Consider the following 14629-nt stretch of genomic DNA (forward strand, 5'->3'; position numbering starts at 1 on the left):
CCGTGTTCGTCTGCGGTCATTTTACTCGGAAGCGGAAGAATATTCCGGCTGCACTTTTGTTAATTTCCCCGCCCGAGCCCGTGACCTAGGGGCGAAAGACCTTCTGCCCCGAGTAGCCAGTGCGGTTGATTCTATTGTCGGATTGGTATAATCTTAAAATGGGTCAGTTAGTAGATTACCGTGATCTTAACCCGCACGAAAATCATGTCCGGGCTCCATTGTTCCCCGCGTTTGATATTACCGAGGTTGAAATTGTTTCGCGTTTATCGACTGGCCCCCTCAAGAATCACCGCTGAAGGGGAATATATATCTGCGTTTTACTGCGGTGCAGTTTGCCTTTAACTTTGCGCTGCACTCGGACGCATTTTCGTTGAGGATAGTCGTTAAAGTATTTTACTGCTTATAGTAGTTTCACTTGGAGCATTTTGCGAATTACCTCGGCCTATCTCCTCTCCCAATTGAGAATTCCCTTTTCAATTCACAATACGCCCTGGTCCTTTTCTTCCTATTCATATCATATTTTCTTCCTTCCCCTCCCAACATTTCCCAACATTCTTCCCTAGAACACGGATTCAAACAACTCTTTCCCGCGAGTTAGAGCAATTTATACCGGATTGCTGGTGCTTGAACTCTCGTCTTCGTGGTAAAAATGCTAGGTTTTGAGAGCTAGATCTGTGAGGAAGTAGTGAGTTTTTGGTCTATTTGTTCCATATTTCAAGGCGGAGAAAATGAGTGCCTCGCATTTATTGGAAAACCTCCCCGAGATATTGCTCGGAGTCCCCATTTCCTTAGATTACCGCGAGTTTCCTGCCGTTTGAAAGCCGAAAATAATCGGAAAAACGCTCCCGAACTTTTGCAAGTTTGAAAGAATTTTTCCTTTCGGGCGCGTGGGGGTGATCGTTTCTTTTTTGCGTTGAGGGTCGTATTTTAAGAGATGGAAGCTGCAGTAACTTCGACTGTGGAGTCAGCTGCAATGATGCCGTAGCGGACGTTCTCGAACCACCGCTGGTTAATTTTTCCGTTTCCCTTCGCTAGTAAGTCTTCTTTTTTTATTTGAACGACTTGTTCTGTGGTCGAGGCTCGATCGAGTCTGAATCCAAAACGTGCGAGAGCTTGTGCTAGTCGGGAGTAGTGATGTCTGGACTAATATTTTCGAGTCTAGCCTCATCGATTGGGATGGGAGAGTCTGGGAGTGTCTTCGTCAGAATTTTCTGGAGTACGATATTCCAGTTCAAGGGCGCACAGCTCGCATTGTGGAGGAGGTCTTGAAAACGAAATCCCTCCGGTTCCACGTCCGAAGATAAAGAGTAAAGCTACTCGTCCGGAACGCTTTCATTCTATTCTTGTTTCTTGGAAAAGAACGGGGAGTTGTTTTTATCGGATATAGTACTCCCGAAGGCAAACGAGTCAGTGATTGATAGTTAATGTAGGCGGATGACAAATTCTCGAAAGAGGCAGGCAAAGCGAACGAAAGGTGCGTTAAAGAGGAGCAGTTTGTGGAAGGTAATTATAGATAGAAGATATAGAAAGATAATTTATAGATAGTATGTGAAACGCGGAAAAGTAATGGAAATACAGTTTTTAGAAGTATGATTTTGTAAGGGGTGATCATAAGTGATAATTTTAGTATTCTCTTGGGTAATTTCGACTTCTTATGGCTCACTATCGTTTCGTTAAATTTCTTCATTGCTGGGAATCAATGGCATTATTGTTTCTGTGGCGTAGTGAGGTGCCTCATTTGGCACAAAATAAGTAGCAGATTTGTAATGACTCGAGAACATCTTATTACAGAAGTGACTTAATAACTTACAACCGTATCATGCATGAGAAGAGTAGAAATACGATCTATTGTAAGTGGGATGCAAACATTCTTAAATACGGTAAGCACGGAGAAGTTGATCATATGCTACTACTACATCTAGCCTAAAAAATTGATTTAATGCGCTCGTAGAGAGAAGAGGAAGAGGCGAGCCTTGCTTGGAGTTGAAGAAGCCCTGCGTGTTGAGTAGAACGGGAATTTGTCTGGAGTAAGTTCATGTGATGATCCGGAAAGGGAGAATGTTATCGTCAGAACCGCCCTTAATCCTACCAATCAATTTTTAGAATGGCCATTTTGTGTCACATAAGACAGTCTCTGGGGAGTCTTCTCTCGTTCGCATGCGGACGTTGGGCGGGGAGAGAGAGAGGTAAGCAATCGCGAAGCGAACCAAACTGTGATACAAGAGTCCCATCTTCTTCTTCTGCGGACGTGCGGAAAAAAAATGTCTCCGGGAGAGCCAACTTGGATGTCACGGTCGTAGCCTCTCGCCCTCCGCCCCTCGTCTTTCCTTCCCCTCCCACTCGGCGAAAAAACTTGCTCCAATCTATCATGCCACCCACTCCGCCCACGTTTCGCATCCACATCTCCCACCCTCCTCTTTATTCTTTAACGCATTTCCGCCCTCCGCAATCCATCCCCACCTACCCAGCCATTCGCCTCCTCCCTCCGGCCCCACAAACTCGCCTGCCCGAAACCATCACTTTCGTTTGTGTTCCCCTCCCTTCGTCTTTATTTAATGCCTCCATTGGTCTCTCTCTCTCTCTCTCACTTTCATCCGAGTTGGAAGATGTGGGCACTTAACGAAGGAAAACACTGTCTATTATCGTGCACCGTGTGCTCTCGTGTAAGACGGGCACCTTGTTTTCTTGGAGATGTGTTGAAGAGAGAAATAAGTTCCAAAACATCTGCTGAAAGTAAATTGAATGGCTCAACGGGGGAAAAACAGCATTTAGATTACCATTTTTAGTATGGCAATATATTCTTCTGTTTTTGTCTTCTAAAAGATTTCTTCTAAGAGCATTTGGAGAAGTCAATTTCACGTAAGGATGAGTTTCCGAATCTGGTGAGAACAGCGTACTTTCGGAAACGGTCGTGGTTTTAAACATATGCCTTTGTATCCAGTCCATAATTTGCATTCGCATAATGTAAGAGAATGAACTTCTTGTATTCCACATACATGTTATGTTAATAGGCTTTATTATGAATTGGTATAGAAACTTCATTGGTACGAGAGAACAGAGGTGATTTAAATAATGCCCCTTGTAACCTCCTTATCCGGTGGACTATTTAAAAATTATTATTATGTTCTACCGGCTGAGATAAGGTTTCATGATGCCTTTTTAGAATCACCTCGCCCTGTGTCCCCTCCCACATTAGTATTCCCTACTATTTCCCTCGCAATTCACAATAAGGCATAAAACCTTTGATTCTGTCTATAGGTAAATCTCAGTATCTTCCTCCCCCTTCCCCACGAAAAGAGTTAAGCGAATTAGGCTGGGAGCCGCTAGAGACTCGGAGGCTGCGCTCTGAGATTGTTAGAACAATTGAGAATGGATATCTTTAAGAGCGACACGAGAACATAATAATAGATCCACACTATATTTCCAGGTCCGATAGAAGCGATAAATTAAGAGAGATATTTTTCTGAACGGATAGATGTGCAAATTCCTTTTTCCCCCAACCGTAAAGGACTTAAATAAATGAGTCGTAATTTCGTTGTAGCGTTTCCATTTATGTTCAAATGGCTGGTGTCCTAACACCCCTTGCCACACGCCTTTTGGTGGCTTGCAGAGTAGTATGTAGATGTAGTTGAAGAGTAGTTGTGATCGTTTCATAGGTTTCATGTGAAACTATCTGAAGGGCAGGTATATTGCCCGTAATAATGATCGTTACAGCTAACTTGGTGTAACTTTTACTCCGTCTCTCCCCTTCACTGCTTCTCATTTTCCCGAACTCCTTTCACATCCGCGAGCATTTTTACCACAAGTTCCCCGGGTGATTGTTGCGTTTTCTCTCACTCTCTTTCTCCCTCTCAACTCGCCTACCAAATTGCGCGCCGCTTTTCTTTTCGGCTCTTTTTTTTATTTTCAATCGGCGGCGGCGAAGAGCGGTGCAAGTCTCGTCGGCTGGGGCCGAGGCGCCGGCGATGGAGCCCTCGCAATTTTTTTCTCTCTCAGCCATTTTTATTCCTTGCCATTGCAACTCTCCACGCCGGCCTTTCGTGCATGCTTGCATTCCACGGATTCGCCGCCCCCATCCCAGTAACCTTGCTTGCATAGCCACCCAGTCCTTAGCGAAGGGGTGGTAATACAAAATAATTGCATACTGCGCTTTCCTTTTCCCTCGAGCCCCATTTCTTATCATCTAACTCCGGTGGCGCACTCACGCCAGAGTTCCCTAATTGTTCGTGGCATGGATCAATTATATACCAAATGGGAGTTACTTACTGTGACCTCGAGGTGCACGCAATGGTGAAGAGCTAAGTTTTACTAGCGGGTGAAATAATTTTTCTTTGAGCTTAGATACGAACCAAGGTCCCCGAAAGGGTCTTTGTCTTGGCATCGGCGAGTTTAGTAGTTAGAATTAAGGCTCTTTTGACAATCGTGATGGCATATGGTAGTGACTTTCTGGCTCGAATGCAGGAGTGAGGTTGGCTTAGGGTTAAGATGTGACGTTTTGCAAAGCAGTTTCTTCTGTGCATTAATCCTGTTTTAGCTAGAGAAGAAGGATAAAAATGGTCAGGGAAATATTGATCTTCGAAGTTGCGTACAGGATCGCAATCCGGTTACTCCTAGTTCGCCGCGTTAGGTTCCCGAGAATCTTGATGAAACCTATGTTCGTAATTAGTGCGTCGTACTTATCTCTAATTCATGGAAAATTAAGGCTCGTGGGTGTGCGGAATCATCAATAGCATTTGAAGAAGGAGAAGCTCGTAAAAGTATGTGTTTCGATTGAGGTGGAATGGAGTGTGAGAGGGTATTGAGCAACCGCTAGACAGGCGAGGAAAGAAACTGCTCGAGGAGACACGGGGACAGCGAGCGTAGTTGAGCGAGTAGTAAGGGGAGTAGAGATACTGAAAACCTTGATTGAAGGACGAAGGTTGGGTTAGCGAGAAAGGGGTAATGAAACGATAAGATTTGTCGTTAGAACGGAGAGAGATTAGCTCTATGCTGAGCTGAATAAGATAAAATCTGACTGTAGTTGTGTGCGTGGTGTGTTACCCTGTTGCACATTTCGCGTGAACCTGCCTCAATTGTTGCACTAGCTCTAATGATAGTTGCCTAAATTACAAGGTTCGTGATACTCGTAGTCCCATTTTCAAGTTCCGGTGAAGTTTTTCTATTACCCGTCGTCGCCCTACCGACCACCGAGGTCATTTCGGCCACCACCATTACTTCGGTCGAGTCCAACTCGTGAATTGCCCTGAGCTCTGTATTTCAATTCTTTACAAACTCATTTGCGATATTTTTGTATCTTTCTCCTCTAGGGTGATTACGCCGCCCTGCGTTCTTTTATTCCTTCTCCACAGCCACACATACACACACACCGCCTCACGTCGCTCTTTTGTTATTATTCCACGCCCTTTTCGCCTACCTTTTTTATTTTGAGTTTTTTCTTCCAATTTTTTGCGTTTCACCAGGAGTTGGTCGAGTTCGTTGTCTTTCCCCTCTCTCTCTCTCTTTCGTCTGCGTCAGTGCATTCCGCTAAGTGGTATCCTTCCCCGCTCATACCCCGTCGCCGCCATCAAGTGTGGTCAATGGATATCCCTCCCTCCCCTAGTCTCACTTCCACCGTGCCAGGGGTCACGATTTGCTACGTTTTTGCCGTCGGAATTGGTGGAAATAATAAAAGCATCTCGGCGCGCGGCGTGGTTTGCAATATCCGAGTTCTTTCGTTTGGATTCGCTTGGGGTCGGGGAAGGTGAACCTGCTGGACGGACGGTCATTATTTCACCGTAGTTTTTTCTATTCCTCTTCTTCGTCCTCTTCTTTTTTTAAGCTTCAACGTTTTCCTCCTCGTTCTCTTTATGGCTCCTAGTCGTTCTCCGAAGTTCCGACCGTCCGCGGAAAAAAATATGAGGTGTGGAGGATATGTTCACGTATTGATGTGAGGTGACGGAAGCATTCCATCGCTCAGGCATATCTGGAATGTGTGCGAATTCGGAGGTGCGGAAGAAGTTTCCATTTCTCGGCGGAATATTATTTTTGTGTGTATCCCTTGGTGTGAACTATGCGGTTTTGCGATAATTGCATTTTTGCGCCCGTTATATTCATCCGTACAGGTTTCATCTGCTTTAAGGCCTCCAGGAATGTGCTAAAATTTTTTCTTGAATTATTCCTGCCGTCGATGAAAGGTTAATTTTGATTGAAGTGTCCTGAAGTAGTTTTGCTCGCATCGCCTTGATTGATCCTTATTGATTTGTCTTTTATTTTGACCAGGAAACGAGCGTAAAAATATTTTTGATTCAACTATCAGAATGCCTCTTGCTCTATGTTTTTCTTTTGCCCCAATTGTTTAAACGCAATGTTTTCTTGCCTATTTTACTGGCAAGCATTAAAAATTTTCTTTATTACGCTGTAATTTCTATCTCCGCCTTTATCCATAATCCTTCATTCAAAATTCCTGTTGTCTTCTATAATTACCGCAAGTAAAACAGCTTTTAAATGCATTTATATATTTATTTCAGAACCAAAACCTCTTCCGCAATGTTTTTCACAGTAATAATACCTTGCTTCTTACTTTTTTACCGCACTTTTCCAGCATTAATTATCCGAATTTGAGCCAACTGTAGTGAAATCCATGCAGCACCAGGTGACTGTCGTTCGAAATGATCAGGAGTGTTTGTGATCATTAAACATGCATTGTCACATTAGTGCATATTTGGGCTAGCATTACGAAAATTAAATAGGTTTTAGGTCTCACGTATATTTTTTTCAATTTTTACATAGTTATATTGTAGATTTTTGAAGGAGTAGTGGTTACTTTCTGGTATATTCTTTTGATCGGATGTGAAATGATTTTAATGATTGAGATCATCTTTAGTTATATAATCGATGTTGTGATCGTAAATCCTTTGACTACCTACTCTTGAATGTAGTTATAGGGAAGTTGAAACATAATGTGAGAACTTTTTTTTTCACCCGTTCATTGCTGCGTGGTTCTCTCCATCTGCGTTCCCAAACTCGTCTGAATTCTTATCCTTACTCCATTTCAGACGAAAACCATGCCATTCCAAAGTAGGTCTCGGACTTAGCATGCAGGTCTCGGATTTGTTTCTCTCCTGGTAAAATATAACGAGCTCAGTTGGAAAACTGCGCCCATTCTTCCAAGTTTTATCGGCGTCGAGTAATTGCACCTTTTAATAGGCATTTGCCACTCGAGTAATGTAATCGGTGATTTCGACAAGTGAGCAACGGATTTCGCATTCGTTTTCTCTTCATTCGAGCAAGAGACTGAACAATTAAAAAAAGAAACGATATTGTCGTTTGCCACGTGCAGTTGTCGCATTGTGCCATAAGCTCAGCAACACTTGCTGTAGTCCACGCTCGCGTTTGTTTTAATGTTGTCGTAAAATATGAAAGAAATCGTAAAAATGTTGAATCGAAAAGCCTTGTTATAAATTGAGGGCTCGGATAAAACTCAGCTTGGTGCTTGAAAGTATTGCTTGCGTTTCAGGAGGCGTAAGGCAGTCAAAACCTCTCATTTTGAATGTTTGCGAGCATGTATCCACGTGGATGTTTCACTTCCTAAGCAATATGCCTGGCATATAAAGGTCTTAATCTAAATATTTTTTATGTTAACTTGTCGAATCATAGGCCCTGTCACCCAAGAAGTTGTTTCAATTCAAAATCCCGAGTTTTTTATCTACTCCATATTATTCGTAGAAGTAACTGTTGTACATATTGGTAAACCATCGCTATCTTAACATCTATGGTAAATGCTAAATTTGCATGTTACTTATGTCATAACAAATAGCAATTTTTGCATATGTAATGCTTCCTTTATGACCCTTTCGCTGCACGTGCATTTAAATTCCTTTATGGTAGAATGAAAAAATGTGTATATAAACGGTGACGAAACAGACCTAAGCTACTCGTGTCATGCGCTGCCATAAGGTAACACTTTCTTTAACTTATGTACGCCGAGAATAAAATTCGCCATGAAAAAAATCATTTGGCGTAGCAGGGAATTGAACCCTGATCGCCCGATTGCCCTACAAGTATGCTACCAGTTACACCACCAAACCTGTTCCATGCAGTTCTTTAACTTCCTAATTCCGTGGCTGCTTGAAATTTATTAGGAGAATTGTTATTCTTTTGTATGTATGTTTTAATGAAGTGACCCAGTTTTTTTTATTTCCACATCATTGCGTGAACGGGCTTTGCTTTACTTATTACATTAATGTCCTTTGGATGTTTTTCACTCTTCGGTGAACAATAGGTGAATTACAGTGTTATTTGGACATAAAAGTACGCATCACAAAAGTTACTTATCACTGAAAAATTCGCGAATCGAATTGATAGGGTAAAGCACCTCTGTGTTTAGGTAGGTAGAGCGAGCGACTGAGGTAGCGGCCTATCATAATTCCTTCGTGTCATGCTAGCCCCAACAAATTTAATGTGTTAAAAATTTACTGCATTTTTGCATGTTTCGTTAATAATATAAATGTTAATAAATGTTATCATGTTAATAATATGTTTCGTTAATAATAAAAAGTTAAAATTGTTGATGATTATAATCATAACCGTAACTTTTATGATTCTTCTGTATCTTCGGCTCAGTACTAATTAACATCTTTTCTTTTCTCCATTTTAGTCTCTCGATGGCCAGAACATCTACAATGCGTGCTGCACCCTCCGCGTGGAGTTTTCCAAGCTCACCAGCCTGAACGTTCGCTTCAACAACGAGAAGAGCCGTGACTACACCAACCCCAACCTACCCACGGGAGACACCTTGGACTCAGCCCTCGGGATCGGAGGTGAGTGCCTAACAGATTGCTCGGTGCCCGTTCTTCTGGAAAACGTGGACAGTTAGGGAAAGTCGTGGAAATTTATGACATAGTCTGGGAAAAAACATTTATGATATAAAATGATAATTTTTAATCCCCTTGCGCAAGCTACGTTTTCAGTATTTGAGCGCCCCATTCTAAACACATCATTAATAAGGGGATTAGTATTTGTTTAATGCATAGAATTTTCGTAATTTCGCTAAATTTGTTCTAAGTTTTATTTCACTACCTTAAGTTGCATTTTTATTTGAAATAAAAACGAATTTTCGGTAAGTGTGATAATAAAGCCAGGTAAAATTGCGAAACTAGTCAGGGAATGCTGTAAATTTATATAAAAATGAAATTCCGCGATATTTAGACTTTCCAGACTACTAGCCACCCTTACTTTAGGAGTTAATTGTTATAACCTCTTTATTTGCCGCTTTTACGGAATATGATGGAATGGTTTTGCTTTGCTGACCTCAGTGCTGGTGGTGTGAGGTCCTCGCCTCTCAAACTAAAAGTCGCGTTTCGATTACCGCCTGTGTAGGTTACCCCTATCTTGTGCCTAAGTAGTAGTGAAGTTATATTATTAATTATTCGCTTCTTCTAAGTAACAAGGCATATGTTTTAAAAAATAAAAATTCGTTTCAATAATAAAAGTTTCTTCGATTTTTCTAGATTTTGCCTCTTAGATATGTATCAGCTGAGGCATCTAGAGGTACCGATGGAGCATGTGTAATAGAAATAAGATAGTGTTTCCGAAAGAATAGGTTAAGTTGATCATTTAATGACCATGTTATCTCGCCGGGAAAGTAAACGGAAACTGTGTATAACCTTGTATGTGACAGCGTTATTGAACTGGTTTTATCGGAAACAGTTTTTTATCGCCCCTTACAATTTGTGGTTTTGGCACCATATAATAGAAATTCGGTTCTCACGATCGGTCTATTTTGGTGACGAGTCACTCTCGTGAAACTTATGACATCATGTTGTTGAAGTTTATTCGGGATTGCCACCGGATAAGGTTCTCCATCTCTGCCGACGTTTCGATGGCCGAGTCGTCCATCGTCATCGTCATAGCCCTGATGACGATGGACGACTCGGCCATCGAAACGTCGGCAGAGATGGAGAACCTTATCCGGTAGCAATCCCGAATAAACTTCAACAACATCATACGCCGGGAAAACCTCAGATCTTTCTTATGACATCATCTTGAACTTCAGGAGACTCGATTTTTCAAGTCGACCCTGTTCAAAATTTTAATGTCTATCAGCGGTAAAATAAATTACACATAATAGAACGTGAGAAAATAAGTGAAATCTTAAAGGTAAAATAATCAAATTTATGATCAAGTCACAGTCTACATTACGTACCATGAGAGTTTCAAGATGATAGAATAATAAAAGATCGTCAGCTTTCCCGGCGAATGCTATTGATAAAATCTTCTCGGATGAACCGGGCAAAGCTATTCTTGGCCTTAAGCAGCCTTACACGGTGCCAATCCCGAGAAGTTTTTATGATAGAATAAGTTTTAAGCGAATATTGCGTCACCAAAAGACCGGTCGAGAAGTTCGTTTGCGTCCTCTTTGCCGTATACAGTCCAGTGTTCCCATTTGGGAACAGATGTATAAAAATTCATGAAAATTATATTTCGTATCTCTGATTACTTTTATTGCTTTTCTTATTTAAATAAATTATAGAAGTATTTTTTTTATTGAATCGCATGACTTGTGTATGCATTGTTCGTTAATTATGCCTTTTCAAAATTGGTTGCTTTCATCACCTCTGTACTGATTATGCGGTTCATTCGATATTTTACCCTACACTCGCTCTCCAGTGATAAATGCTCATATATTCAAAAGATCACTATGTATTACGTTGTTAAAATTAGTTTTTGGGTCAAGTGTATAATTAGTTTTCAAGCAATAGCAAAATTTTGTGTCGTGTTCGCATTTGGGAACTTGCTTGAAAACGCATTTTAAAATGTTCGGCTTTTTTTTCATAATATCTCTTAATTAATTATAAAAGAAATAGTAAACGCAAAAAAAAATCATTTGGTAAGTTAGCTCGGCCTTTAAAGGGTTAATAATGATAATAATTTGTGTGTAGGAGATGTAAGTCTTGTGTGTGACGTGTGCTTCCCTCACCTCAGGTGGACCAGGTGTTCTCGCGTCTCCGTTCGCCGCTATGCACGGTCTTGGTTCTCCTTTGGCCACCAACCCATACGGCACACCGGCTGTCGGAGGTAAGTACTTTATCCAATCTCTTATGTTTTCTCTCTCTTCTTGCCCGCCAATTATGGATTCGCTGTCTACCGCGTGTCTAGATGCGGCTTCTATTTTCAGCCAGTCACCCTTCCATTCTTCCGGCGATCGATGTTTTTATTTTTTCAAAGTGCATCTCCGCATCAGTCAACGAGTCTCCATGTTCTCTATCTATCTCTCTCTCTCTCTCTTTTATTTGTCGAGCCCGAGCAATGCTGAATGGGGGACGATATTCTTTCCTGTGTTAAACCTGGTTTGGTGCGTTGAAGTTAGCCGTAGATCGAAAGCGATATTTAGTTACCTGTATCAAAATAGAAGGAAATCGATGCTGTGAAAGCTTAGTCCACAAATAACTCTTTTTCACCTGCCTTAGACGCTAGAATTCTCGTTGTATTTCCATTATCACTTCTGCTTTCTCCTCCATCGCTTCTATTGATTTCGTCGTTTCTGGTGATTGTTTTCTGACCCTACGGCAATCTTTAGACAAATGACCGAAATAATTACACTTGAAACACTTATATTCCGGGAAATTCCTATAATAGTATTATCTAGTAATATTTACGTATTGAAGTTTGTATTGAATGTTCGTAACGTCGTTTAAGAAGTAAAGAGTAAAGTAAAAGTATTTCAAGTACAAGAAGATATTTATTTATCCAAATCATACCAAATAACCAATAAGTACGTTCGTCTCATCTTCTTTGTGAGGAACTTAAATTATGTCATTAGATTATTATTAGCAGTAAATAGAAAAATTGTGCTTTAGCTGAATTCTTTGCCTGCTTAGTTAAATCAATGTTATCGCTAGAAATATATATTCACAACCATCGATTCCTATTGTGTTGAAAGTTGAACTGCTTTAACTTCAATTTGATCGAATCAATATCGAACACACCCAGAATAGATAAGTTCTCTATTCGCAGTCGATGTCCACAAGTACGAGTCGAGAGAAACAGTGGACTGCTGCTTCAAACCTCAAATTGTTAACAAGGATGCACTCAATTGTTTCCCTTTCTTTGACTTCCCCAGCCTCTCTTTCTGTCAGCAGTCCTCGCTGGCGGTTTTGAGTTATGAATTATTCTGGCGACGTTTTGCAGAGAGCTCTTGTCGTGAACTCCCCAAAGCGATGTATGTCACATGCAAAGGACGCACACGGTCGCCTCGACCGTAGAAAGTTATCCCTCTTTACGACTTATCGATCTCTTCGCGAATGTCGAACTTTGCCATTCGTGGGATTGGCGTTCGTTTTTCAGTGACTGTGTTCCGAATGCTGGAGTGCATCGCCGTATTCAGTAGAGTCCAATTTTGTTCGCATTATCGGAATTGAGTCGTCGCACCGTTAGAGTTTGAGAATTGCCTCGTCTTTAAATGTCCAGTTTCAATTGAACTCATGTTTGTAAGCGTCTAGAGAGTCGCTTTGTGAAGGGTATATATCGATCAAGTGTCAAATGAGAATGTATGCGAGTGGTTTGGAAGCCGAGGGGTACAAGTGATTTCTTTTTTCTGCACACAGTTAGGTACAGAAATTAGGTATAGAAAACAAACGAGATGAATTAGATATTTGATATTGCGCATTTGATATTCCACTCGATGTCAGCACAGAACTGAGACTCACTCGTGTCCCTTGACAACCGATTTTTGTGTATTTCTTCTAACAATTAACTTTATCTAACTCTGCTGAGAAAAAAATCACTTGTACCACTTGGCTTCTCAACTCCTCAAATGTGTTAATTAGTCCGAATTTTTCTTATCATACGGTGAGAATAAGGCTTAACAGTGCAGCTCCATCCTTTTCTCCGGTTTGAGGATGATGGTCATTCGACGCTTAAATAGTGGGCAATAGTTGAGTTCCCAGGTGTCCGGAAGGGTAACGTGTATTTTATTGCCGATTTTTTCTTCACTCCAGTTTACTTCCATTGAACGTATTATTTTATTTTAGAACTCACATTTGGTGACACTTAAAATGCTTTGAAGTATGCATCCACTCCTTAAATCTTGTACAATATTCTCCTATATGTGTTCTCAAAGATTGAAATATCCATGCGCCATTTTGTTGAGTCATCCATTGTTTGTCCATCCTTGTCACCAATTACTCCTCGGATAATGTTGCAATGCCGTTACTGCCGTATAATGCTTTTTTTTGTTCATGTATTCGAATTTATCTGGGAACCACAAAGCATACATCGGGTATCAAGAGTGCGTGATCGCATAAGGCGTCGCAGAGCTATTAGTGGAGCGCAATACGATGAAGTACGGTTTTGTGGACATTATGACCGCTATTTATTCCCTTTTGAGCCTGCCATTCGTAAGAAAGCTAGCTCATCCATGCTAGACTGCACTTGTTTCCGAGATCATTGTCTCTCAATTTGCTCGATTTTTTCTTTTCTAAGCTTTCTTCATTCTAAATTTCCATCCCCGGGCACATTTCTTCTCTCCTACACCTGCCCTTTCTTACGATTCTACGCCGCTTTCGCAACTGTTTCACCTTATATTTTCTCATGCTCAGTCACCCTGAGCAATGATTTTTTGCACATGCAGTCGACTTGGTTGTTTGTCTTAATGTGTCATCTTCACCATCCTCTTCGCGAACTTTCATTTTTGACCCTTTTCACCTTTTATTTGCCCACCTATATTTTTTGTTCCTTGTTTCTCTCTTCCCCTGTCCTGCTCGTACCTTGAGTCCCGCTTTTTTCGCTGTCGCGGATTCCTACAGGGAGTGGGGGAGGGCCTTTTTTTCCTTCGCAACCCTGTTTAACACTCGAACGTTTTTTTCTTGCCCCAACTTGCGCTCGCCCGCGTAGCATCTCACGCGTTCGAGTGACGTAGGTTCGGATTTTGCTCGCTTGGGTCGTTATATTTGGTTCATTTTTTCCGTTGAACGTTTTTTTTTTCCTCGCAGAAGGGTGCGATTTCTTGTGGAGTTGATGAGAAGCCGTTAGCGTTTAAGTATTATTTTTTCTGTCTCGTCCTCTTCGGATTAGATACATTTTTCCGCTCGACTTCGTCCGATATTTCTTCGTAATCATGTGTGTACTCCACTCCGTTGCTCCTCGATGTTTTTTTTTAGTTTTTTTTCTGCTCATGGGGATCCTCAGGTGTCGGCAAAAGCGGGCTATTATTACGTTGCCTCACCTTCACTATTAGCGACACCTTTCGGACGAAACCAATTACATTTCATGGGAAAAAGGTATCCTATTCGCTCCACAGAAGTGTTCCCCTCCGTTCGTTTTCATGAGAACTTGTGCTTGTGTGCTTCCGTTTGTTTCCCAATCAGTGATTATCAATCCGCGAACACATTTTCTTTTATCCCTATTGCCATTACTGTAGCAATAAAATATTAAAAGCAAATGGGATGTAGCTCATTTTTTTCGATTCCAAATTCCTGGTGATAAGTACGTACTTTTACCTTTGCATCGTTTATCCTCAGTTCGTTATACAATTCCAAAGTAGAGTAGCACTTGCAGCTTCCAAAGAAGTGGGCTTTTGTTAGCACAAGGCTGGTGAATTTCTACGTTTTTTCGTTCGTTGATATATTTTAGGAGTGCCTCATCAACTTGT

At 41.3% G+C, this 14629-nt stretch overlaps 1 protein-coding gene across 5 annotated transcripts in view; it reads left to right on the forward strand.

The window, feature by feature from the left end:
• Positions 1-14629, forward strand: part of LOC124163639 (polypyrimidine tract-binding protein 1) — a 973136-nt gene that overhangs the window by 904680 nt on the left and 53827 nt on the right. For all 5 annotated transcript variants that reach the window (XM_046540700.1, XM_046540691.1, XM_046540704.1 and 2 more), the window contains 2 exons: positions 8636-8798; positions 10963-11055. In XM_046540700.1, coding sequence (XP_046396656.1) covers positions 8636-8798; positions 10963-11055 — 256 coding nt within the window. The remainder of the gene's footprint in view (positions 1-8635; positions 8799-10962; positions 11056-14629) is intronic.

The sequence above is a fragment of the Ischnura elegans genome, chromosome 1 (assembly GCF_921293095.1).
Source record: "Ischnura elegans chromosome 1, ioIscEleg1.1, whole genome shotgun sequence".
Taxonomy (NCBI): Eukaryota; Metazoa; Arthropoda; class Insecta; order Odonata; family Coenagrionidae; genus Ischnura; species Ischnura elegans.